At 42.0% G+C, this 27,003-nt stretch overlaps 3 protein-coding genes across 4 annotated transcripts in view; 1 reads left to right on the top strand and 2 right to left on the bottom strand.

Annotated features, from left to right (window-relative positions):
- Positions 1-1,026: 1,026 nt before the first annotated feature.
- mppe1 (metallophosphoesterase 1) lies at positions 1,027-7,847 on the bottom strand. 2 transcript variants are annotated; one of them, XM_052087876.1, is made up of 9 exons: positions 7,315-7,847; positions 7,065-7,173; positions 5,776-5,879; positions 4,179-4,259; positions 3,979-4,069; positions 3,840-3,902; positions 2,540-2,662; positions 2,316-2,456; positions 1,027-1,307 (listed from the first exon to the last, which is right to left on the bottom strand). In XM_052087876.1, the coding sequence occupies exons 1-9, from the start codon at positions 7,560-7,562 to the stop codon at positions 1,122-1,124; spliced, it is 1,146 nt and encodes a 381-aa protein (XP_051943836.1). In that variant the 5' UTR covers positions 7,563-7,847; the 3' UTR covers positions 1,027-1,121. The 2 variants fall into 2 exon arrangements, with proteins under 2 accessions (XP_051943836.1, XP_051943835.1); XM_052087875.1 differs by having other exon boundaries at positions 3,979-4,087; positions 7,315-7,845.
- A 2,692-nt stretch (positions 7,848-10,539) lies between these two features.
- On the bottom strand, positions 10,540-12,811 carry LOC127616347 (cathepsin Z). The gene is made up of 6 exons (XM_052087879.1): positions 12,640-12,811; positions 12,111-12,274; positions 11,860-12,039; positions 11,233-11,383; positions 10,981-11,146; positions 10,540-10,792 (listed from the first exon to the last, which is right to left on the bottom strand). The coding sequence occupies exons 1-6, from the start codon at positions 12,777-12,779 to the stop codon at positions 10,676-10,678; spliced, it is 918 nt and encodes a 305-aa protein (XP_051943839.1). The 5' UTR covers positions 12,780-12,811; the 3' UTR covers positions 10,540-10,675.
- A 3,080-nt stretch (positions 12,812-15,891) lies between these two features.
- LOC127616337 (piezo-type mechanosensitive ion channel component 2) overlaps positions 15,892-27,003 on the top strand; it is a 44,718-nt gene continuing 33,606 nt past the window's right edge. Inside the window, exons 1-3 of the mRNA XM_052087865.1 lie at positions 15,892-16,428; positions 22,970-23,065; positions 26,856-26,981. Coding sequence (XP_051943825.1) covers positions 16,365-16,428; positions 22,970-23,065; positions 26,856-26,981 — 286 coding nt within the window. The 5' untranslated portion in view covers positions 15,892-16,364. The remainder of the gene's footprint in view (positions 16,429-22,969; positions 23,066-26,855; positions 26,982-27,003) is intronic.

Below are 27,003 nucleotides of genomic sequence, written 5' to 3' on the forward strand. Positions count from 1 at the left end.
GAAAATTGTGACAGCTCTTGATTTTGTTCCTAGAAGACAAGACTGAGACACTCAATTCTCTCTGGTGTTTATAAAACCTGTTATGCTTTGATAATTAGAAGATCTTTGTTCCTTGAATATACAAAATTGTCCTAACCATGAAAACAGTAAATTTTCCTTTGAAGTACAGAAGTACATTATGTTCCGTGAAGCCACGTGAGGTTCACAAAAATTTAGATTTGATCCCTGAAGACAAAAATGTTTACTTTGAAGAACCTAAGATGTCTTTTGATGAGATAAATTTGTGATCCTAAATTGTCACGGATCTATACAAAAACAAAAGGTTCCTTAATTGGGAGGGTTTGTTGAGGTTTATAAATGCACATCGATTGGTTCCTTGAAGACTGACTCGCCCTTGTGTTTTTAAAAACACTGGTTTGGGTCATTGAAAACCAATGAAAAAAGTTATCTTGGATGTTTGAGTATGTTTATGCAATAAAACTCCACGGAGGTATTAACAATGTTTTTTTTTATTAATGCACAATCGATTGGACATGTCAATAACTTGGCAAAAACCCTCACAAATATTTGTCCAAGACGATAATGACAATAAACCCCTTCAACAAATTAACAATGTGAGATGAGGGGTGAGTTTTCAGTTCACGGTGAATTACATGGACCATCAACGCGCATTTGACACTAAAATTGGCATTAAAATCATAAGAATACACTTGTGTTTCTGGATGAAAAAAATACAAGGCTAAGTGCTGAAAAGTCAGTGGTGGGGCGTTTTGTCGACTTGGTTACTCCCGATCGACACGACGTGCCAACGATAAAGTGCCACCTTTTGGCAAGCTCGCAGAATGTAAAACAACCCCCCCCCCCCCCCCCCACACACACACACACACACACGCAGGCCATAACCATCACGTCATTATTAAAGAACAAGTTTGAAGTCATTAAAATGACTTCAACATTTAAATGAACAATTGACGTCCTTCCCGGTGTCGCAAAAGAGAATAAGCAAAGATAGATGGGGGGGGGGGCTTTGTTTGTTTTTTGCTCGGTCAAAATCTATCCCAAACTGAGGCGCGTCGGTACTTCCGGATTCTGTACGTGGGGGATACTGGGTAATGTAGTTTTCACAGAGACTTGTGCTTCCCCAGCAGGCAAAGGCTGAGGCACTGGAACAGGCCCTTCACCCACAAGCAATGCACCAAGACGAGCAGCAACAGACAGGCGCCGGTTGAGGTGTACACACCGATGACGGTGCTCTCCTCTGGTAAGAAACACTTGGACAGCGCGTAACTGCCCGATGACACGGATGCCTGTTTGGGAGAGAGAGGAGGCGGGGAAAAATGGACGATTTAAAGGACTACTTGACAGACTCATTTGAGTTAACCATGTGAAACCAATCACGAAAAAGAAAATTGTCAAATTGTGTGATAAAATGTATTATTAAAAAGTAATTATATTTTATTTATTAAAAATAATGTATATAATCACTTTACATATGTAATCATTTCTATTTTAGTGAAATAGACATTAACATGCGGGATTCAGAATTTTAACATTTGTAAAATAGAAATTAATGGAATGTTGTTTTTTTCATTATTAAATGATTTTCAAATGTGTTTTGTTTGAATAGAAACATAAAGGAAAATAACATTTTAGGGGGGAAATTTATATATAGTCGGGCTTGCCTCCACAAACCGCTTGGGCTCTGGTACTAGTGTGCTTGAGAGCACTCTGGGGATTTCATCGTTCTACTGAAGAACTTCAATGCTCACATGGGCAATGACAGTGAGACCCGGAATGGCGTGATTGGGAGGAATGTCCCTCCAATCTGAACCAGAATGGTGTTCTATTACTGGACTTCTGTGTTCATCACAGATTGTCCATAATGAGCACAATGTTCAAACAAAAGGTGTCTATATGTACACTTGGCACCAAGACACCCAAGGTCGCAGTTCGACAATCAACTTTGTAGACGTGTCGTCGGATTTGCGGCTGCATGTTTGGAACAACGCCTGAAAAGAGGGGTGGAGTTGTCAACTCCTCCCCAGAGAAAAGTATTTCATTCTATGTTTTATGTTGTAATTATTTCCATCCAGTATCTGTTATAAAAAATATTTATATTCTGTTGAATCTTTTTTTTTAAGTGCACTGTATTCTAAATAAAGACCTGCCACTGTGTAGAGTAAATAATAGTCTGTGCAAAGTTGTATGATTTATCGTGAAAAGAAAGCCAAAATCAAAATAAATACGATGTGGCGCACGTCTACATGATGCTCAAAGCTGGCCCGGGTATGCCGACGGGCCAGTCGGCTACCCACCAAGATGAAACTGGGATTGTTGCGGTTCCTCCAGCTGAAAGACGGCACGCTGACTTCTGGGTACTTGTTGTCGTGGAGGACCTCGCAGCCGCTGTGGGTGTGGCCACTCAGGATGAGGCGGGGCTTGAACCAATTCAGCAGCTAGGGCCAATGAGACAAAACTTTTTTTTTTTTATTAATCCTAATCATCATCATTTTGGAGAAGACATGAGAGGAATCCTCACCCTCTGGGACGCCTCCTTGGACAGTACGTCGTACTTCTCCCTGAACAGAAGGTGGCGCTCACCGGGCGGCGCTGCGTCAGAGCCAGTGCAGCCTGCATCGCTCACTCTGTACAGCGGGTAGTGCTAGAGAGCGCCATCATCCACATCATCATCCAATTATCATCATCATCATCATCGCTCCAACACTTCTGAATGTGACCAACTTTTTCAGGGGAAAAGGTTTGTTTGGCTTTGTGTGAATGTTTGATCGTATCAGGACAAAATATGTCCGGTCTATGAAAGTTGCCAACGTGTTTGAATCTTTTTAAAACGCAGATGTTAGGTTCCGTGAAGATATTTTGAAATTCCTCCCTAGTCCAACACACCTGATTCAAATGATCAGCTCATCAGATCATGAATTGAATCAGGTGTGTTGGGAGTAGGGAGAAATCTAAAACAGGCAGAATGGCTCTTGAAGAACTGGAGTTTCCTACTCTTATTGTAAATTGTGTTTACTGCGTTGTTAAAAGGTAAATGTCAAGTTTCTTGAAAATGCTAATTTTGTTTTTTTACATTAGGTTCCTTGATGCTTCACTGCTTTGAGCGATCTTCAAATTGCATAGGTCAGGTTCCTCGAAAATGTTAACTTGTCTGTAATACTTTTTTTTTAAAGCGCTTACATTAGTTTTCCCCAGCATGCTCACTGTTTGTTTTTATTTATTTTAATATCTTTGCAGCAGGCTCGATGAAAAAATAGATGACAGCTTTTTTTTTTAAATGCATACGTTAATTTACAACAGATGATGTTGCATCATAACTGATCTACAATGAGTTGGGCTCATATGTTTACCAAATCCCATATGTTTTGGAGTACATCAATGAGACTTTAGTTACGCTAACTTGTCTTTATTAAAATAAATATATATTGGGTTCCTGAAAGACACTTAACTAGTTTTTAAAATGCAGTAGCTATCTTGAAGAGGCTAATGTGCCTAAGCTTTTTTCAAAAACGCAGGTCATGTTCCTTGAGGAGCCTCAGTATGCTAAATGTCCTTTTTTTGGGGGGGGGGGGGGGGATGCTTGTCTTTGATACTGACAACGCGGGTAAATAAGGTTTATTGAAAACCCTGATATGTCTGATGTTTTAAAGCTATGCAAGTTCATTTCATGACGCCTAACTGATTACAAGAGCATGTACATGAGATTCTTTGAGGATGGAAAATTCTTTAATTTTTTACTCTGACTTTGTTTCTTCATAGAAAGCATGAAGTGAGGAGTTTTACTTAATTCTCTTATGGTTTGGGTGATTTAATGAGCTCACCTGTAACATAATGGGGCGTGTGGGAGGATACACCTGCGTGCCCTTGCAGCCCTCCTCTGAGCTCTGTAGAATGAATGACAGGACTTCATTTCTTTGTTTTTAATGTTTGTTATTTTGTTTGGATGTGCCGCCGACTCGCCTGCAGAGAACAGTTAAGGTCCTTGGAGAGTCTGATGAGGTCCTTCTCTACCGATTGGCAGATGGGGCAGCCGTCACCGTGCAGCGCCACGCTGTTTACCAACAAGAAGCTAAGTGTGCACACAAACGGACACATAAAATCGCATTCCAACAGCACTTGTTCCACATTTTTGATCGGGCAAACCATGAGAAACTGCTCACTTGACTCCGTTTTTGGTGACCATCCTGGTGGAGGAGGCGTTGAAAACCTTCTCGAAGCGCTGCAGCTTGAACCAGTCCATCCTGCAGGGGGCGATAAAATACTATTTTAGTGCCCCCTTCGATCCCAAAATAAAAAATGTTGGATTTATTAGATCTTTGTTTTCAAAACCGCCCCTTGCACAATTTTGCTATGTTTAAATTTGGTGGCTAATGACAGAAGAAGAACTCTACTCTCGGAAGTACCAATTACATTGCGGAACTTAAACAAAGGTATTCTCAGAAATTCGTTTTAAGAATAAATGTCAAAATCACATTGCATATTTGCTGTGGATATAAAAAGTCTGCACCCCCTTTTTTTTTTAATTATAGGATTTTGTGTTGTATCCTCACAAGGGTGGTGGGGGCGTGCTTAAACCTATTCCGGCTGTCTTCGGGAAGTAGACGGGGTGTACACCCTGAACTGTTTGGCGGCCAATCGCAGCCCATTTACCATGACTTGGAAAATGAATGGCCAATTCTGAAAACTGCTTGATTCCACTCATGAGGGTGTGCACACTTGTGCAACCACATTATCTTGTTATTTCTACTAAAAATGTATTTTCAATGGAGTTGTACATTTTATGGAAAAAGATTTATCTTGGTCTCAATTTTCACATCCCAAAATCCTGACCTACCACAAACAAACTTTAAACATGAGCAGTTTCATTTATCTGACAATTGCGTGTACTTCCCCTTTCGTGCGTGGCTCCTTGTGTCTGACTTGCTCAACCTTTTTCCAAGCTCATTTCGCTTCATGTTTGACATATTGTGTGAGGCCACCACAGGAGGTGAAATGTGATGATTACAAAAACACAGCAGGAAATGACATTTGTATGCATACAATAACGTAAAGGCAAATTACAGCTCATTTACACACATATCTTTGTTATGCTGAAGACACGACTTTATTAAAATGCCACTCGGTGATCGTATCACTTGGCCAACATCTGATGGCTTTCTCCAAAAGGGCAAATAGTAATCTGTTGTTTAACTATAGCAAAACTAATACTTTCTGACAGTGCTTGCGTATAATTTTCACATCTGTATTCTATATTTCTGTCATCTCACTTTTACCCCGCTGCACTTCTGAAATGAAAGCTTGGGTGCAAGTTCCCCAAACCATCTTTGTTACTTTATGCTATAGATACCGGAAGGCGAAGGAAGAAAATGGCATGTCATCAGGAAATCTTGATTTTTAGCGCATAGCTAGTTTTGCTGTTGGTCAACATGCATGTTGGTAACTACAACACTTAAGTAAACTAAACCAAAATGTAATTAAAAGAAATCAAAACAAACATTGCAATGTACATTTGCTTCATTAAATGCATTTAATATCATAAATTACTTTAGATACTTATATACTCAAATATCTCTTTCAGGTACTTTATACAAAATTGAGTTTTATTGTCTTGGACTTGAATGCCAACTTGTAGTGATAAGCACCCCGTGGAAGTACAATACGGAAAACATCCAATCAAAGTCCACAGTTTATCTATTGCTGACTCGCATGTGTGACGTTAGACGCAACAACAACAAAAAAACATCGAAATGTCCTTACTCATAATGGAAGCCAATGTCGTGATTTCCGACCAAGACCACCAGTTCGGTGTCCTCGGAGTGCCGGAACATCCTGTGGAAGCGCCGCACGTCGTCATCCCAATGCTGCAGAGACGACAACACGATGTCATACGCTTACCAAGTGACATTGTGACACTTACAACCAAGATGCTTTTTTTTCCTTAAATGGATGCCATACCTCCAATTAATAGCCACTTCTCATCCACTTTAAGAAGTGCCGTATCTCAAACAGACACCTCATTCTTTCCCTTAGCAACGATGTGGTTATAGTAGGTCATTTGTTGGAGTAGGGATCACAAATGTCCTATATTTCCTCAAATAGATGCCTTACCCCAAATGAGTCAGCAGTAGTTTTGTCCAGTTAAATTAACCTTTTTTTTCTATCCCCTTCAGTGATCTGATGTAAAAGTGTCAATACACGTTATTTCGGGAAAAGGGAGGCCACTCTTTTAACCCCAGACCCGAATAAATCAATGGTGGCATTGTCTGTTTGCAAAAAAGAGTCATACTTCATCTAAAAGCCCCCCGCCCCTAACGCAATTAACTTATTTAATTACAGCCTGTGCATTATTTTTTTTCCTAATGGTAAAAAAAGAGGCATTCATTTTTATCATCCTTTTTCATTTATCATCATTTCGTCATTTAACTTTTAGCCGACGTGTGCACATTTTGAGCATGACGTCTCTGATCCACTGGTTAAAGGACACTTTGATTCTCTCCTCTTTCATCTCAAACTGCTTCAAACAACAAAGCGTGTGACGGAAAAGTGGTTGGGACTGCACGACTGTCCGTGTTTTATGTTCTGAGTTGTTTATTATTTTACTTTGTTAACGGTTTTGTTAAGCGCTTTGTTACAGCTGTTGTGAAAGCGCTAAATCAGCATGTATTGTATTGTATTTCTCCAAAGTAGGTGTTTCACCGGGGAGCGTCTGTTAAACTTGGGGCAGCAAACCTATCTCGTTTCTATTGAGGCAGTGTTTATGTGCAAATTTGTGTTTTTGAAATATGGGAGGAAGCCAGAGTACCCAGAGAAAACCCAGGCAAGCACGGGTCGATCAGGATTCAAACCCCAAATTTCAGGATTTTTAATCTGATCCCAAAAAATGCCCACTTTTATGAATGACAAAGGAGCTTGAAATGTTCTGAACTCCCTTTCTCAAGCCAGTGGGTGTTGTATTGAAGCCATTGCTCCCTATAGTGGCTGATACCCTCTGCAGTTGAGTAAACGGCGCCCAAACCGACCACTACCCCACTCCTTGCCCGACTTACATTCTTCGAGCTCCACTTGCCCTCGTCGAAAATGTCCCCCAGGATGAAGACCACCTCGGGCCTGAGAAGCCACAGGGCGGTCTGGAACGCGCGCTCCATCTGCCATTCCCTGCGCATGCGCAAACGAACGAGCACTCGCTTGTTATGGTTTTAATCAATCACAGAAGGACACAAGGTTGCTGTCGTTGTTGTTGGGGGTTTTGTTGTTGTTGTTTTTTTTTGGGGGGGGGGGGTGAGGGGGGTTGCGTACCTCCTAAGTTTGTCGAACCAGTGGCCGCCGACGGCCCCCAGGAGGTGCGTGTCTGACAACACCATGGCGCGGACCGGCGGCGAGTCCGCCGGCCGGCCGTCGATGCCTCCGCGCGCATGCTCCACGCGGGGCCAGGCGCACTTGAGAATGGCGGGGTAGTAGATGAGATACTCGCAGAAGAAGAAGGCCCCGCCGAGCAGCAGCATCAGCGCGGCGGCGACCAGCCACCTGACGCCGAACCTGGGCATGGCTCTCCTCTTACGACGTGATGGAATGACCCATGAGGCATCTTCTCCTCCTCCTCCTCCTCTTCCCTCTTCTTCACGACCCAGGCCCGATGCGGTCCGTGATGGCGGATGAAGATGTCGGGTGTAAAATTGAGGGGAAAAACAATAAGGGAGCGCGAGGAGAAACGCAATCCGTCGAGCCCCACTCCGACCGTCAAGCGACACTCATGGCTCACTTCCGCTTGTCTTATAAAATAAGACTTTAAAAAAGGGAAGTGATCTTTTCATTATACAGTACTGATAACAGTATCTAAAGCAGGGGTGCCCACACGTTTTGGACCGAAGATGTACTTTTCAATCAATTAACTTCCCGGGATATCTACCATTACCGGCGCGCGCGCGCACACACACATGCACGCACGCACGCCGTGATGAGAAACAGCCTGAAACTGAGGCATCCGATGCACCTTTGCAGCCTGTTAACTATCGTAGCTCACACGTACCATTTTCAAGTGCTTCCCTGGGCCCTCCTAGATTCCTATTCTTTGCCCGTGCCCTCGGTGAATTGTACATGAAGCAAACTCTGAATGAGAATAATGACGATCAAAGAGACCGCAACAACTTCCGGTGACGTAATCACGCGCCATTGTAAATTCAAGATTTACCTGCTTTTTTTAAAATTTTTGAAACATTTTTTGGTTAAAATGAGACTGATAGAATGATTAGGGTGCAGCGCATATTAACACAAAAAATATATTACCAACATGTACAAAGACACACAACTGGTTGTTTTTTTTTCTCCTCGGATTTACTAGGGACCTGTCTTAGATCTACCGGTAGATCAGGATCGACCAAATGGGCACCCCTGATCTAAAGTAACCAAAAAAACATTGTTACCAAAATTCATATGCAGATCTCTACCCATGTCCAATTCAAACTCTGAAAATATCAGAATGGTTGCCCCAATATTTTGGATTGCTGTATATGGATGTGAGGCCATTTCCTCGTCATGGGCGCTCAAAAGCTTAACATTTATGTTTAAAAAAACAACAGAATTTATGTGCATATCTCTACTCGTGCCTAATTCAACCTGGCAATATTTTGTATTTTAAGGATTAAATGTTGCTTGATAAATCTTCACTATTTATGCAGGCATACATTTAAGCATTTCCTCTCCATAGACGCCCACCACAGAAACTAAACTTCGTGTAGTTTAATGAGGATTTCGCATCTATAAAAAACAGTATTTTAGGGCAATCACTATCATATTTCCTGGGTTGAAATGGGCATAAATACAGATTTCGGTTTTCAGATGTTAAGTGTTATGCAAGGTAAAAAAAAAAATCACGGTCACGTCTTGGTTTAATGTCCGTTGCGGCGGTCGTTTTCATCCTTTCATAGGTAAAAGTGGGCTTAAATAGAGATGATGTCCACATCCATTGTGTGTGTGTGTGTGTCTACACGCTACAGCAAAAACCTGATAAAATCAAAGTAGCCTCCATACTTTTTGCAAATCGACGTTCGTGATCACACGCACACTCGTAGCAGATGGGACAAATGGGATTAATAGAATTAAGATTGCATCAATTGGGTTGTGCTTGTTGTGCACTTCTCACTAAACTGGTTCCATGAGCGCTTTTGCCCGTACCAGCTCGACCAGTTGATGGTTTGTTCAGCAACTTGTCAAATATTTATTGACCTGACTGGAGATGCTTACTTTGGCATATTGTCATTAGCTTTGAACTAGCAAACTAGAGGCTCAGCTCCGCGGTGGTTTTAAATACACAAAATGTTAAGTCTCTTTCTTTTATGTTTAGTTTGATAGTAAATAAATGTGGAGTGGCAATAGGAGTGAATGCTTATTGTCCATATGTTTCTTATTCTCATATACCATATGATTGACCATGTGATTAGTCGGGTTGATGTTGTATTTGTTCTTGGCATGGCTCACATGATGTTGCACATAAAACAGTTGAAAAATGTGCGACTTGTGTGTGTGGCCTCGAAAAAGCAAAAATGTGGGCGTAGGCCATGCTCCTCTCCAGATGTTTGGTCTCATTGTGCTCTACTTGCAACGCAACATTGCTCTCTAAGTGTGTGTGGGTCGGGTGAAACCAGCTTTTCAAGTGGCTCACTGCAGCGCACAAAACATCACTATGATTATCGGGCCCTTTTATAGGAACCACGTCTCAGTCGACAACTTCAACGAAAGCTGTTCAGGTTACACCGATTCACAATTCACTGCAGTTTTTTTCACATCTAGCAGGAAATAAAAGGAATAGTGTAGCCACTCAGAACTAGCGTGCGGGAACTCCATTTTGGTCATTTGGGATGAGAGTGATTTCATGTTTTGCGGCGGCAATGAAAAGTGCTGAATGCAAAAGGGGCTACCCGCCAAATGGCAAAGTTGGAACGAAACCTTGATTTAGATCGGGATTCATCCGAAAGATTCTGTATGTCACTTATATATAAGTGACTTTATGAACTGCACAGGCCAGATTTTTTATCGTCAAAAAGAATGAAACTCCTAAATCAAAGTCAAAAACCTTTGGTCACTTTACAGGAGAAGTCGCATGTTATCAAGTCGAAATTCTTTGGTTTGCCAAATGTGATGATCAAGGTTCCACGAGATGTAGTTTTGTTTTATATTTCTGCCCAGCAACAAGTGACCATCTCTGTTGCCACCTTCCTTGTGTCTCTTGAAAGGCACGAAATAAATCTTAAATGATCATCATTATAAAAACTTGTGTATGCCACAACTTGGCCCCTGTTTCCTGCAAAATGTTTAACTGGACATGAACAAACAGCTTGGAGCCTCTTGTTTTTGGAAGGGGGGGGGGGGTTACTAATTCTATCTCGCATTGCTACCGGACAAGTTTGTGTTCCCAAGTCAAAGCAAAAAAACAAAAATCCGCATTGGCCCTCCCATATCTCAAGTTACCGCTGTATCATCAGCACTTTGGGGGGGGCGTTCCGACAAACATAGACGCACATCACATTGTGGAGCAACCACCTTATATTGTATATCATGATCCCACAGCCACAGCAAAAGTTGTCATGATAAAGTTGATAATTTCCTTAACAACATAGAAATGTATCCATGACGACTGTACATGAATACAAATAATAATAATCTATGACTTTACAATAGGATCTCCATATGCACAGCGTTTCTCGATCCCCAAGTTGAACCAATTGCCTTTGCCACCTTTAAAGGCACTGGTGACTATTCGGGCCCAGCCGTGTTCTCCCTGGAAAAAAAAAAAATAGTCAGAAATTTATTCTGGGTGGATTTGGAAGTTGGAATTCCGCATAAAAACAAGGAAATTCCGGTCCAAACATTGAAAATTCAGCACCCCAAACCAGTTTTCCACTGCAATGTGAATTGTCAATCAAAGTGTCTGACTGCATTGTGCGTGTGTGTGTGTGTGACACCAACCCAAAATTCTCCCCAGGAGTTCCTGACAATCCAAAACTCTGTGCTGTCATCCGCAATGCCCCAGCCAGCTACAGATACGATGTGATTGGGCAGCGAAAGGGGGTGAAACTCTGAAAAGATTCCCCCCATGTAGCCATCAAGGCTCTTGGTGGCCATCAGAGAACAACTAAATGAAAAAATATTTTTAAAAGCATCTTAATCTCTATGTCTCCCCCATCTGGCGGGCACAGGTAAATCATCATTCCTGTTTACCTGATGGGCCCGTTGGTGTAAATCTCCGCTTTCATATGGTCTCTACCTGAGACTCTCCCGTAATCATCCACTTTCCACGTGGTGTAGTTCCTGACCACATCGCATGACGCCATGGAGGCGCATGAGCCGCACTGGTTGAAAAGCTCACACTCTGCGGAGGGGTCAGAGGGATGACAAAACAACCGTGAGAAAAGAGCAAAGATGTAAAATACGGTGTTGGGCAAAAGTATGCGCACCATTCCCCCTACTGGCCAGAAAAGGTGTGACATGCTGTTAAAAGTAAGTAAATAGCTTTGTTTTTCTCTTCTTGAGTGGTACCAAAAAGCCACCCACAACTGAAGTCAATGAACTGACGTTTTACAAATGTGAACATTTTCACCTGCTGGTCTTGGTCAAATTCCATCTTGCCCAAACTCGGAAGCGCTCCATTTTAGAAGTACAGTATTTTTATTATTTAAATTCAGAATTCTGCCCAGCAACAAATGACAAGGACACCCCAAAAATGTTTGTTGACAATAATTCAACTTTCTGTTCTGCTATGTATTCAATTTAAAACAGATGAGTAATTCTGCCTAGCAACAAGTGAAAGGGCAATATGATGGGCTAATAACGGTGAGCAAAGCTTACTTTGGTTTTTGGCTTGGTAGTTGTTGCAAGTCTCATCCGGGATGCCACTCGCGTGAGCGTAGGCGTACACGCTCAGGTCATCGCCACCGTAACACGATCCCGCTCGCCCACAGTCGATAACGTTCTGGACCGACAGATACGCCAACGGCCACGCGCCACCACGCTTAATGTTGATGCGGTCTAGGCCGAGAGCAAGAGAAAAGATTAATGCGTAGGTCTCCAGGCATGCCCAGCGCCGCCGTCACGGTTACCAGCGAGTGCGCTGGTGGCTCCCATGGCCCAACAGGAGCCGCAGTACTGCGGGATGTGCTGGTTCCTGGTGACGCTCGCGTAATTCTGCCCGTCCACGTTCCGCCAGTCCCACGAGTGGGGAAGGTCTGATGCCTTCGTGTACTCGTGGGGTCGAGGGCGTGTTCTAAAGAAAAATACATTGAATTCCTCATTAAAATAGGCCCTTTGTTTCCACACTGGATAGACAAAACAAATCTAAATAATTTAAAGTTTTTCTTGTATTTTTCTGTTTTGCATTTTGACAATATTTTTTATTAAATTATTCAGATTTATTTTTTCATACATTTGACGTTTTACTAAACTTTTATCATTTTGTTAGTCCTTCATTCAAGTGTCTCGTTAACATATGAAACCACATTTATTTTAAATACGATGCAAAAGTCACCACGACTCGCAGCTTTGCTTCTATATGCATCAATGGGTAGTTTCTTAAGACACGAACAAAACCCTTCTCAAAAGAGCAGCAAATGGACACGTCTATGAACTCACCGGACAAAGTCTGGCCTGCTGTCATTGATGGGCTTGTAACATGGTTCATTGAGAAGTTGAGTAGCGCTTTTAAACGGTAAAAACAACCAAAAACAATAACAACAACGTAACAGCTTAAGTTCAACCATGTAAGGCGCCATCTTGAAGTCCGTCTGTCAGGCGCTCTGGCGCGCCCTTGCGGTCAACAGGGACATGACATCAACAAAGTATGACGTAAGACGATCGCCACAAGGCAAAACGTCTGTGCGTGTCTGCGCGGGCGTGTGCGTGTTTCTGCGTGTGTATGTGCGCGTGTCTGTGTGTGTGCGTGCGTGCGTGCGTGTGTGTGTGCGTGCGTGTGTGTGTGACCTGTCAACTTCAGGTGACGTTTTAGAAGCTACCGTAGCGGCCATTATTGGAATAAACCATCTCCGTCCATTAGTGAATTTGCTGCCTCAGCGAGAAAACTTTAGTTTGACTGTTTAAACTTGTTTGCTTGCTCAAATTGCATTACACTTAATGCACCGCTGCAACGTGTGCATGTATGTATGCATGTATGCGAGTGTGTAAATGTGTGTGTGCTTGTAGGGGAGGAGGTGGGCGTGTCTGCATTGGTAATGATTGAAGGTGCAATCAAATTAAATGTGCATTTTAAACCCACCACTCATCAGCCGGAGTGATTCACCTCCACTTTGCTGTATTGACCTCACCCCGGTGGTGGCAGTGGTGATGATGATGAGCAATGTAAAGCCTTGAGTTTTCTATGCAAGAAACCATTTATTCATGTTATATATTATGTGGATATTTTACATTTTATTTTATTACTTTCTATTGGTCATTTGTAAATATTTTTGTTCCAGAAAAAAACAACAAATTAGTTTATTTATTTGACGTTCTTAATGGTTTTAATTTTTTAAACAATTTTGGAAACGTTTTGTTTAATTACATTTGTAAATGTATTTATTTTATTCCTGAAACTTGCAAAAATAGTTACTTCTTTCATGTTTGTTTAATTGTTAGTACTTTCAAATTTTGTTTTACTCAATCTTTTTATTGTTTAATTAATATCTTAAATGTGGATGGGGTTGTTCTTGAAACTTGCGACGTTATTCATTTTTATTTAATTTTGAAATTTTAAATTATTAGATTATTAAAACACTTGTAGTGATTTTATCTCATTGTTTCTTTGACTTGTAATAAGATAAGATAAGATATCCTTTATTCGTCCCACACTGGGGAAATTAATAATATCTTATTTAGTTTTGCTACTTTTTTCCTCAATTTTTTTCTGAAACCTGTAAATAAAAACACACAAAGTAATCATAAGAAGTAAGATTAAAAAAGAAAAAAAAACCTTGACTGCTGTTGTGTGTGCCGCCGGCCAGTGCAGTGGGTGCATTAGGTATCTCGGCTCCTTCCTCCTGCTCAATGACAACAATAAACAAGTGATTGAAAGCCATTATCCCGATCGACATCATCAACTAACTGCTAACGTTCGCTCCATTTGTCCTGCCCTGTTCCGGCGTTAAGTGAAAAGAAAACATCATTACCTCGGAAGAGGGCCCAGCTCCGTACCCCGGCTCGTAGACGACCGCAACGCGTCTTGACAGACGTCCTATCACGTGAGATGCAGCCCTTTCACACAGACACCCTGAAAAACGGTTGCATTGGCAGAAAACCATGGCATTAAGCCAATGTGCTTGTCACGCCTTTAGCCTGTTTCTGTGTGAGATAGCACAAGTGGGGTTTTTTTTGGCAGTATCTCTGAGTAAAAACGTATTAGTTTGGTTCTCAATTACAATATTTTTTTAATGATTACTATGTGAAATTGGCTGTAGTTTGCTTCTCATTTCCAGGCTACTGTGGGTTTTTGCTGGATCCGTGTGAAATTGTGTTAGTTTGCTGCTTACATGTTCCCATTTGCCTTTTTTTTTTTTTTTGCATGATCACTACACTTGTTATTTGTATGTTACAAAATGTTTTTTTGTAGGCTCTCTGCATAAAAGAGTCGACTGCCAATGATTTTAGGCCAGGATGCAAAGCCAGATTTAGTACTGAATCATCATCAATGTTTTAACCAGTTGGTCCATTTGGGAAGAGGTCAATAAATCCCTCTTAAGCGTGGAATGAATAATGGATCAAAGACAAACGTTGCCCTCAACACAGGCATCTTATTGGAGAGGGATCGGACAATTGGGATGAATCACGGCCTGATGCTATTGACTGCTGCGATGGTGACGGCAACATCCGGCGCTTTTGACTCAAAGCTCAAGCTGATATTGTGGCGGGGCTTGTCCCAAATCAACCACTCCAGCCATTCACTCCCATCATGCTTTGCAGAAACTAATAAATAATGTCATTTCAAAAGATCAAGGCACTAGAGCGGTGCGGCTTTTACCAGTGCATTTGATCTACTGGGAATATAGATTCCTGTCATCGTGATGCTTTTGTGAAATATTAGAAAATACATCCAATTATCCCAGCCCCACTAATCTCTTGAAATAATGGGCATTCATTTGTACTTCTTGTCATCGTAAATGTGGTCCCCACATACTACTTACTCTACACAGTAAACTTATTTGTACATATTTTTTAGATAACTGCAAGACGACAATAACATCGTGTCTGTGTGCTGTTATCATTGTTATTATTATACCCATCCATCCATTATCCGAGCCGCTTATCCTCGCGGGAGTCATGGGAATGCTGGGCTGTAGGCGGGGTACACCCTGAACTGGTTGCCAGCCGAAAACTGGACATATTGGTTCATCTTTTGAATTGCAACTCCATGTGCAGCCTCGTTTTGTACCGATAGAAGGTGCTGTTTCTCCAGGTACTGCTGCCACTTATCGTGTGTGCGCGTGCGTGCGTGTGTGTGCGCGCGCGTGTGTGGAGGGGGTAGTTCATTCAATTATCAACTCAACTCAATTGTTTTTATAGAGCACTTTAATTAAAACAATCACCGCTGTATACAAAGTGCTATACATAGAGCAAAAATAATTCCTACAACAAATGAGCAGAGGCACGCCGTAAAATCATTAAACATTCTTACTCAAGAATTAAAGTGTAAATGCTAAAAGATAATTACTGGAAAGTACAAAATAAGCAACGTTTTGAGTAACGTTGTTGCTAATATTTGTGCCACAAGTGTTTCGTCTTGGTCCCCTACTTTATTGCCCATCATCGTTTTAGGGTGGAGTCTCAAACTAGAAAAAGCATTTTGATTGGCAGATGTTTATGCCAATCACAAATTGCCTTCGTCATAAGACAACCCAAGCGCGCGCCCAGTCCCACTCAAAAGTGTGAAATCCACGCGAGGAGAACAGCGAAGAGAGGTTCGTCTCCGTTAAGTGTGTCAAAGTGTAACGATTACACTTGGACTCCTCTACGAACAAGCTTTTTTTGCTTCAACTTGACAACCTGTAGCTTCATTTCGGCAATATTTTGTCACGGGACCGTTTGCCCACCTGAATGGCGAACATGACTTGAACGGAAACAAAAGTGTCTTTTCGGCTATGAGCTGCCGGGTGTGGATGGTGATAATGAAGCGTGGAAGTGGCGTCCTCTCGACGCCTTGGACAAGCCGCCGCTCGGGTGTCTCGTTCGGCTGCAGTCGACTGATGGGGAGGCGCACACACCCGTGACGGCCGGGATTTGAGACACTTTTTTTGGGGAGGGGATGAGTGGGAGACTCTAACGACCGAGAAAGAGTGAGAGAGAGTTTCTTGTCGCTGCCCAGAGGCGCCATGGCCTCGGAGGTGGTGTGCGGGCTGGTCTTCAGGCTCCTGTTGCCCGCCTGCCTCGCCGCCGGTGAGTTTTTAATTCGAACACGTTGCGTTTGCACTTCGTACTGCAGATGGGTGACGGTTTACTTCACCATTTGTTTACCCCCTCTCCTTACCCCGTTTCGACTAAATGCGCTGATAAGATGTTTACACAACAGCCACTTGAACGTCATTTACAGTTATATCGATGTAAACAAATACATTTGCTCAGATTCGATGAAGGCAGCATTTAAACTCCAATCAAAATGTCTTACTCCAATTCATATCAGTGGAAAAGAAAAGTGGAATTTCCCCCAGGTTCCTGAAAGGCAATGCCAAAATTACCTGGAAATGTGGATTTCTGGCTGCCCGAAAATTACTTAACCATGCATGTATAAACTTTTAATCAAGTTATATCGGTGTAAAGTTAGTGCCTAATCACTTGAAGGCACAATTTAAACCAAGGCACAACCTTCCTCTAAAGTTTGAAAGACGCATTTGGATTCAGATTCATTCAGTTTCAGAAAACGTCCAATTCAAGGAGCAAATTGACACAAATCTATGGGCTTTAAAATGTTGTTTGCACAGTTTGTTTCCTCTGAGAAAATGCCTTTTCATCTCATCTTTCTTAAAGTAAAAAAGAATTTCAATTAAAAAAAAATCTCCCAAACATGACCTCTTCAACTCATACTTTTTGGTGATGGACTTCATCCGAGGCCAACATAAGAGCAACAATCAAACACGGCAACATGCATTTGTTCATGTATTTCGCCTGTGTGAAAGCATCGGGTCCAGTTGGCTCATAAATAAATCCCTAGTACAAACAAAATGTATTTTTATACACATGAATGTCATTATAATTATTATTTTTAGAATAAGCTCTAATACAAGAATACATAACAACATACACAATAACATATTGATTATTGTTTTATCTTCTACCATCTATCTTAAAGGGCGTGCTTGTTCATGCCTTCAAGACAGATGGTGAAAATAGTCTTTTACGCTCTATTTACGTCACTAAGAGTGAATTAAAGATGACAGTGGCCTAGAAGCTTATTGGTTTTAAACACTATCCATCCCAAATATTTGTTTTACCTTCAACCCAGTTTCGGAATATTTATCAAAAGTTAAATTAGCCATTTGAAGGAGTAATTTCACCTTCTGGCTGTTTAGGGAAAATGACCTCTGCTACTTTTTTTACATGGATGTGACAGCCATTAAAAATAAACCGCATAAGGTCAGGCCTTAAATCCGTCAGGGGGGTTAAAGCTTATTGAAAGTTCCATTAAGTTGGACGTGGATTGATGCGTGTTTATTTACGTCAGCATTCACCGAGGCCTCACGTGACTGTGAATGTAAAGTCCCTCACAATCTGAATTATTCAGCCATAAACGAGCTGTTATTGCATTTGTATTTAGTATGGAGTACATAATCTAAGGAGTGTAGATTAATTACTTTATAATGCAGGCACAGGTAGAACATGCAAACTCCATACAGGAAGGCTGGAGCCAGAATTGAACTCTCCACTTCTGCACTGTGAGGTGGACGTGGTAACCAGTTGACCACCGTGCCACAGTGGTTTTCATTTTTTGATGTATTTAGATTCATTTTTTTAAGATTTGAAAACCGGAGTACCTGGTGAAAAATAGTTAATTCTTGATATGCTCACTGAGCTGAACTCCCGTGTTTTGACATTTGTGGCACGTTGTCCCATTTGTAGGCGTGAGTTTTTCAAGGTCAATTTGGCGTTTTGTCATCAAGTGATTCATTTGAGGTATGGTCATATGGTCAATCCCGGCCTCAATGAAGTGGTGTTTAGTTTGGGATATTTAAGCATCCATTTTGTGGTCAGGCCACAGATGGGTAAGGAAGTCACAGAGGTCCTAGCCCGTGTTTTTTTTTTTTTTTCTCAGAGCATAATCCCTGCTGTAATGCACAAGCACATCACTACCGCATCGTTATTTCCAGAAGCCATTGCGAGGTCATTCATAGACTCCATTAATTGGTGGAAAGCCGTTTTAACAGCATGAATTAATAATGCGGTTTGCCTTGTGAGAGAATTGACTTGCCTTTTATCGTAAGCGTACCTTTTTAATAATTTATGGCTTTTCGGGAGTGCAAAACGAGCACTCCTGTCCGTCGCCGCTGACAGGAAGCGGGAGGAAATCGAAAGTGGAAGGTACAGTGGCGGCAGACGGTGATGATGGCGATGATGTCGTCGGACAAGGTTCTTGTTCCATCTGCCGTGCGCCTCAACTTGATGAAAATGTCTGTCCGTTAACAAGCAAAGTAGTCGTAGTTGTCCTAACTATGAAATAGATGGATTAGAAGATGGATGGATGGACTGGATATTAATAATTTATTCTATATTAATGTATGTTTAACCTTACAGGTCACTCCTCCTGGCTGACATATTGCACAGCGTACCGTAATTAATTTCCGGTTCTGTTTAGTGGGTTGATTTAAAAAAAAATAATAATAATGATTTTTTTTTTCCTCGAGTCCAGACACATTTTAATTTGCCTGCCACTTTGTTGTTCAAAGTTGGATGTTCTCCGCTTTAACGCAGTTCCATCCAGACGTCTCTGAAAAGTAGTCTCAATCACCTCAAGCACATAATTGTGATGCTAAACGCGCCAGCCGTGTGAATCTTAGGATAATCGACATGACTCCTGCGTCTTTCTTTGTCATCCCTTCTTGAGAATGATCATGTCAGATCGCAAGTGTAGCTTCTTCGCCATTCAGGTGACGATTACTGACTTGGAGAGACTCCACAACATGTTTTGACACACCAGTTGACAGTCGAAGCTGGCTGCTACTTGTAGCTGAGTTGTATTAAGTAGCCTCAATTAAACGTGTGCTTTTTGGGACCGTCGAGGTGGTTAATTTTCAATTTTGCAACTCAATGTGTTTTGATGAGGCACAATATGCTTATTTTGCCCCGCAAACTGTGATGCAAAACTGCTTATTTTGAGCTTATTTTATTTTTGGCGTATCAAAACATGGAGGAGGTCCATGGTGGAACAGAAAGTAGAAAGTAGATTCTCTGGAATCTTGCGACTTAAAAGTATTATAAAGCTAATCAATGTGTTTCACGTTTAATTTACCTACAGTGGCGACATACCAGTTTATAGCACTTAATGTTGAATGTTGTGTGTGCGTATACGTGTGTATGGGGGGGGGGGGATGTCCATTTTGAGCACATGTACTCCACAATTAAAGATGATGGTCTACACTTAAGTCACATCATGATTGTTTTATCTCGATTCCATAGTGATGAAGTGTACAAAGACGAAATCGCAGAACCTCTGCCACAGTCCAAATATTTTAGTTTGAAAAAGAATTAAAAAAAACCTAAAAAAAAAGAAGAAAATGGAATGACCTTTCAGTACTTGGTGAGTGTGCAGCTAAGTGATAAAAGCGACCAAAGTCGCGGCCCCTCGGAGTGACGACGCACTGCAACAGATGTTATTGTTTCTGGGACTCAAACACCTGCCACTTCCTTCCCATCCGCCACCACACACCGCACAACCTCGACACCACCCCTCGACGTTGCGTAGTTGCTTTTTTTTTTTTTTTTAAACCCCCCGCCTCCGCGACGGCCATCTAACATCACCTCTTTTGAAATCCTGCAGCGACGGAGTCCTTGTGTACACAGCATGTAAAACACCCAAACACTCGCCACAGCTGTTTCTCACCAGTGTACCGTTACACACGTAGATGGTTGCTAAAATGCACATAATGATGCCAATGCGTCACTTTATTTTTTTATTGTTTTGACTGCAGTCGTGGAGTTGCGTGGCTAAGCCAAGATCCTCACCGCTGCTGATGTGCACCTCAAAAGGCAATAAATAACAAAGCACCATGGCCGAGACATACAGTATTTTGATTGGAAGGTTGTGTTTGTACTACTGATTAGTGACTTGTGAGCATTGGCCGCATTTTATGTAGTTTATTTGCATTTGTAAATAAATGTCGTGATGCACTTGCATTTGTCATTCTGATTATGCAACGTACACAATCATAAGCAAAGTAAAAGCAGTGATGTTATCTTGACTTAGCTCGCCACTGCTCAGCGTTTTATCTTTGATGCGCTAGTTAGCTTTAGATACATTAGCATGAATCACAAAAATAATGGTTTAAGCGGGACAAACTATACAAGCTGACTTGCTTCTGGTGTTATTCTATTTACCGTAATTCAAGGAAGACTAGCTCTCTAAGATTCACCAACTGATCTTTTAGTAACAAGTTTTCATTAGCCACATTTGCCTGACTTGCAAACTTAATTATTTAAGCAAAACAAACAACCAAAAGCATGACTTTGTTGTTAAAGTTTACTAAAGGCACACTAGCTCGCTTAGTGCTCTCTGCTCGACCTTAGTGGCTTGTTACCATTATCCACATTAGCCTGACTCGCAAACTTGTTTTTTCTTTATTTTTCATCCAATAAAAAGAAACAACAAAAGCATGACACACTTTGACTCTTAAAATCGAAACTAGCGCATGACTACTCGCCACTCAACAATTTATTTGCTAGTTAGCATGTTGGCATTAGCCACATTAGCACACGTTCATAATTTGAGATTGACAAACAACAAAAGCAAGACTCATGTTTGCTGTACTCTTCGTCTGTTGAAAACTACCTTGCTACTGCTTGAGCTTTCAGTGGGTATTTAGCATTAGCCACATTAGCCTGACTCACAATATTCTATCTCGACAGTTTCTGATGGGCCCGTCTTGTCAAGGTGTGGTGCGTTTTAAAATAATAATTACAATGAAATTAGAGGCATAAGACGGGGTCAGGGAGGAATGATTTTTCCCAAATCTTTGGAATTCTTTTGTCAAGTCACTCAGACAGGTTTAACATTTATGACAGTGTTTTTTTTTAAACTTCAAATTCCCCCTTCAAACGCACATAAACAATTGCAAAAATCTGTTTCTTTGTGTTGTTTAAGTCTAACACAGGCAAATTCGAAGTTAAACTACACAGGAGTGACTTGATATGCTTCAGTTAAAGAAAAAAAAATAACACCTAAAAAAACAAGAAAAGGTCTTTAGGTGGTTTCGAATTCCTCACTTATCGCCCGCGGGGCTGAGCTGCGCCTCCTTAACATCCGTTTATATTTCTGGGCCCAAACTCTGCCTTTGTGGTTTTGTGGCAGCTTTTATGGCTTTTGAAAAGACTAGATGAGACAAAAGCCTGATTCAAGTTTTTTGCTTCATGTGATATGTGAAAACAAAAGACGCTTATTTTTTAAATTTTTTTATGGACCCTCGGTCAGTGAGTCACCAAAAGCAGACGGGAAGCATGCGGTCAAGCGTCTGCAGATAAATACTTCAAACTGCTTGGCTCCCGATACATTCTATTTTATTTTTTTAAGCAGTCAGTCAGTATCCCTAATAATTAGATTAGGCTTTCAGTGTGAGAGCACTTATGTGGAGCAGTAAGGGGAGCCAAGGCAAATGTTGTTGAATGGGACCTTTGAGTGCGCAAAGATAAATAAAAGCAGCATTTTTTTTTTTTGAGCGGTCCAGTTGAATTTTTTTCGTTTTGTGAATGACGTGGTTGTTGATTTTAGAGCACAAAGAGAGAACCTGAGAGGACTTGGCACACACTTCCAGAAAAATGGCATTTGTGTCAAGAGGAGGGTAGGCTTGGTACAGTAAATTCCAGCAACTATATACGGATTTTGAAGTAGACAATTTATGGATTTTTTTTTCGCTGTTTAAAACAGTTACCGATTGTTGTACTCTCTTTATGTTGCTGTGAAGTGCAGATCCGTGCATGAGCCTCATGCAGCTTCCCCCAACAAACTTGATTGTAGAGCAATCAAGTTTGTACTAAAACTGTTAGACAATACTAAACTGTACTGAGCAAAGCTTAGCGCAGCTCTGCTTACCTTTTGGCTTTGACAGAAAGCGTCTCATACAACGTTCGTCCTATTGTGGGTTGAAAATGACAATTCTTCATCCAGCCAAGTTTTCAAGTCTTGGGTGGCGACATTGTGCGTGTGTGGCCGGTTATTATGTAAAGTAGAAGAATCGGGACCGCAACTTTCATAACTGCTCGCTAACAGAAACATTTTCAACAATAGGCAGCTATTATAATACACTTGAGGTCCAAATGGGAAAAAATGTTGAGGGAAATAAACAGACAAAGGAAATGGTCAACTTTTTCAAATCTGCTGTAAAAAATTAGGTGAAAATGTTTACATTTATATTGAAAAAGATGACCCAAATGTTTTGTTTTCCACATAAATGGAAAACTAAAATCAAATTCTAAAACTTTTGTAAATATAATTTGAACCTTTTCAAGACCCAATGTGTACGCATGACTTCACAATTTTTAAGCTCCCCGGCGATGGTTTAAAAAAAAAAAGTGTCGGATTAAAATAAACAAATAGAAGATTAAAAATAGGACCAAACATCCTGCTGAAAATATATCCTATCCGTACTGAGGTCCACAGTCTCCACTTTGCTGAAGCACTATCTCGGAATGCATGGTTTGAAATGAATGTGCGTGTCAACATTAGCTTCTCATCATATGACAACAGCACTAACGGCATTTTATTCTGTCTCCTTAGCTTGTCTCTTCAGGTACAACGTGCTGTCCTTCATCTACCTCATTTTCCTCCTGCTTATTCCTCTTTTCCCTGAGCCCACATGCACCACCATGCAGGGTAAGTCCATACCAACCACCTCACCAGCTCAGAAACCTATTTACCTCCAGCAAGAAAGAATATGAAAACATCTTAATACATTTCCATTACACATTGATGCATACAGACAGACATGTATACATAAAATATCAGACCCCTGAGCCTATTTGAACTCTGTGGCAAACCACAACAACAAAATGCATGATGACGTACCGTATGTTGGACTCGTACACCATGAAAAAAAAATGGATTATGTTTTTTGAAGTTTAATAGTGTCCAGTGATTAGCGGGTCGACTTCACAGTGCAGAGGTACCGGTTTTGATTCTAGCTCCGTCCGGCCTTCCTATGTGGAGTTTGGATGTTCTGCGCGGGTTTTCTCCGGGTACTCTGGTTTCATCCCACATTCCAAAAACATGCATGGCAGGCTGATTGAGCATTCTAAATTGTCCCTTGGTGTGAGTGTGAGTGTGGATGGTAGTTTGTCTTTGTGTGCTCTGCTATTGGCTGGGACCTGGTTCAGGGTGTCCCCCGGCTGCTGCTCGAAGATGGCTGAGATAGGCTCCAGCACCCCCCCGCCCCCGTGACCCTTGTGAGGATAAGTGGATCAGAAAATGGATGGATGGAAGTTTAATAGCAAAAATCAAAATGTAACATTCTTTCTTCAGTGGGTAATTTTTGCTTTCATCCAATGCGAAGACCTGTAACTCGTGTTTTCACTCCATTCTAACGCCAAACCTTTCCTCAGGCGACGCATTAGGTCCATATTTCAATTGTGGAAGGTTAACATTGCTTAGTGCTGTCGCTGCAAGCATAAAAATGATCCACCATCGATCCTGCAGTAATCCAATTTACTTGAGGAAAAGAAGAAACATTTGAGACTACAAAGAAAAAAAAATCCACCCCTGAGTGACTTTATTTGGATTGTCCATGGGGGGGGGGACGTGAAAGCTTCGTTGGGTTTAATTGCTGAGATTGCATTTCGCCTTTATTGAATGTATGTGGAAGATGATTAATCGTAATGGCCGCCATTCCTGATGCCATTTAACTCAAACGTTCCTTAAAATGTAACTCCTCTGAATTTAAAAGGACCGCTGAGGCTTATTTGGCGCGGCGGTTTGGACTGCGGTCGCCATGCAGAACACCTCTTCCCGCCGAAGAAAGCACCCGCAGCTCTCAATAATATATAAAAGCATATTGGGGCAGTGTCCAGAGCGTCTCCAGCTGAAATAACAATCAGGAAGTCGAGCAGCACGCCCAGAGTGGACCACTTACATGCTCATCAATAGTTAAAGACACGGGGAAGAGGAATATTCACCGATCCCATTCCCAAGTTAGAAACACATGTCAGGACAACGGTATTGGGTACAACTGCATATTTGAAGAACGTTCAATATGAGAGCTGGATCAGATTTGGTTTGATAGCGAGTCACAGCTTTTTAAAAAAATATTCAGCCCTTCAAGCAAGTTTCACTTGACATTGTGAGATGTCCATCATAACTAGTAGTACACCCACATGAATGTATACAAACCAAGCAGCCATTTTAGGGACATTTGGGCTATTTACACTCGTTGTCCAAAGTCCAAATTGGAACAATACACACGAGACCAGAGCTCAGCAACCTTTTTACACTCAAAGAGCCATTTCGACCCGCTTACCACCGAAAAGACAACACTGGGAGCCGCAAACAGTTTTCGATATCTGAATCAATGAAGAAATTAGAATTCTGGTCATTGATGTGTCGGCAAGGATAGTGCATGGCCAAAATATCTTGCATGCCGGTACGCCATAAATGCCCGACAGTATCATGCATCGAATGGTCAAATGATGCTCAAAAGTTGTTTAATTCTCGGGAGCAAGCAGTAATTCTTAAGCCGGACAACACCTTCTGTTTGGGAGACCACTCAAAGATTCTCTTGAGATGATGTCTCAACCAGTTCTAAAAATATACAGGTAAATGAAGTCAAGATGAGTGTGTTGCAACCAAAGCCTCTGTCCAAAATGGAGAAAAATGATCCGCATTCAAAGCAAAGTTGTTCCTTTGCAACATTTTGTTTTCAGAAAGCGCCTGAAACACTCCCCATGGTTCCCCCGTTTACAAGCATTTTTTTCCCGGCCTTTGCGGCTGGCTAGGGAATCGCGTCGGGAAATGAGCACAAATTGCTCAAAGTTTTAATGCGCTTGCTCTGGTCTGTTGAGCGGATTTGATAAAGTTGGGCTAGAAGCGCTTCACCTGAGCCAGGGTACTGTAAAACTGAATGTAGCTCCCCGTGGGGAGGAGAGGGAGGGACTACTAATTGTCATAAAGTTAAGCAGAAACAACCACTGGAGCTTTGTTTCCACACAGAAGCACACTAAGTAATACTTTGAACCCGCTCACACCGAAAACAAGCCCCAGGATCTTCATCAAACGACTTCGACTGTTGTGCGCAGTCTCACAGCAACACCCCCCCCCCTCCCCCCTCCCCAGTACCTGTCTGTACTCTATAAAAACGGCTTGCATGTGCACAGCAGCTGTGGCAGCTTTCGGGCATTTGAAAACAGCTTTAGGAAGATGATGTGGCTCGATGGGAAGGTCATTAGGTGTGACCACGAACCACTATATATTCCATATCTTCAGCGGAGGGGGTCAACTGACTAGCACGACGTGCAACACTTGATTTTTAGCCACATTATGAGGTGTCGCATAGGGCGAAACCAGTCCTTGAGTAATTTGAGTACCTTGATTTTCATTCATTCATCTTCCGAACCGCTTGATCCTCACTAGGGTCGCGGGGGGTGCTGGAGCCTATCCCAGCTGTCTTCGGGCAGTAGACGGGGGACACCCTGAATCGGTTGCCAGCCAATCACAGGGCACACAGAGACTAACAACCATCCACGCTCACACTCACACCTAGGGACAATTTAGAGTGTTCCATCAGCCTGCCACGCATGTATTTGGAACGTGGGAGGAAACCGGAGCACCCGGAGAAAACCCACGCAGGCCCGGGGAGAACATGTAAACTCCACACAGGGAGGCCGGAGCTGGAATCGAACCCTGTACCTCTGCACTGTGAAGCCGACGTGCTAACCACTGGCCTACCGGGCCGCTACCTTGATTTAAAAAAAAAAAAAAAAATTACCTTGATATAAAAAAAGTAAAATGAAAAAAGAAAATGCTTGATTTTTTTTTTTTTTACTGCCTCGATACCCAATCTTCCCAAATACAGTAATACACGGACATCAGTGCCATGGCAATCTTTTATTTTGAAGTTGTTCATTGTGTCCTGGTGGCGAACTTAACTCGGCGTGTGAGTGTGTGGTTACACACAAATCTTTTTCTTCCCTCATTTCCCTCTACACCCCTCACAAATGAACTTAAAACCAGTCCGAGGCACCCCCTGACTTAGTGCATGAGCAGAAGGGACAATTCTGGCAGAGCTCTTCGTGGCTGCTCACTATGCCCTGAGCATCTGACAGTTCCTGACCATGCTCGAGCAATACCCTTCCTCATCCAACCTGCCTCTAGGGGACATTTTCCTCATCGAGTGAACCTTCTTTTGAGGACGTGGATAATATCAAGATGGCCGTGATAACGGAATGCTTCCAGTAGAGCTTGTAGGTTTGGCAAAGAAGCCTGGGAAAGCGAGTGCCACTGCTTTGAAGGGCAAATTTGTAGTTAGGATTGGAGATGTACAGTATCATTTGTGACGGGATTCTTGGAAATTATCGGACACATATCCTGTGTGCTCCTGCCCCCCCCCCAAAAAAAGTTTTCAAGACTAATTAGGGTGGTTTTAATGGTGATCAAGGTTTTTTTGTCGTCCATCCAGGCTACACAGGGCGTCTGCTGCAGTCACTGTGCTTCACCAGTGTGTCCTTCCTGCTGCTGCACATCATTTATCAGATTACGGTCAACAGCCTCCTGGCCGGCAACTCCATCAACCACGACTTCAACTGTAAGTAGCACGCAGAAGGCCA

This window comes from Hippocampus zosterae, chromosome 15 (genome assembly GCF_025434085.1).
Source record: "Hippocampus zosterae strain Florida chromosome 15, ASM2543408v3, whole genome shotgun sequence".
Classification (NCBI taxonomy): Eukaryota; Metazoa; Chordata; class Actinopteri; order Syngnathiformes; family Syngnathidae; genus Hippocampus; species Hippocampus zosterae.

Bases quoted from the DNA above. Each gene is read 5' to 3' on its own strand.
- mppe1 (XM_052087875.1), bottom strand. From the start codon at position 7,562: ATGCCCAGGTTCGGCGTCAGGTGGCTGGTCGCCGCCGCGCTGATGCTG. The intron at 5,880-7,064 runs GTAAGTCGGGCA...TCGTCTCTGCAG, and splicing joins GCAAGTGGAGCTCGAAGAAT to CATTGGGATGACGACGTGCG. The intron at 3,903-3,978 runs GCGAGTCGGCGG...TTCATTCTACAG, and splicing joins ACCTTAACTGTTCTCTGCAG to AGCTCAGAGGAGGGCTGCAA.
- LOC127616347 (XM_052087879.1), bottom strand. From the start codon at position 12,779: ATGGCGCCTTACATGGTTGAACTTAAGCTGTTACGTTGTTGTTATTGT. The intron at 12,040-12,110 runs GTAACCGTGACG...CTCTCGGCCTAG, and splicing joins AGCCACCAGCGCACTCGCTG to ACCGCATCAACATTAAGCGT. The intron at 10,793-10,980 runs GTTGGTGTCACA...TTTTTTTTCCAG, and splicing joins ACTCCTGGGGAGAATTTTGG to GGAGAACACGGCTGGGCCCG.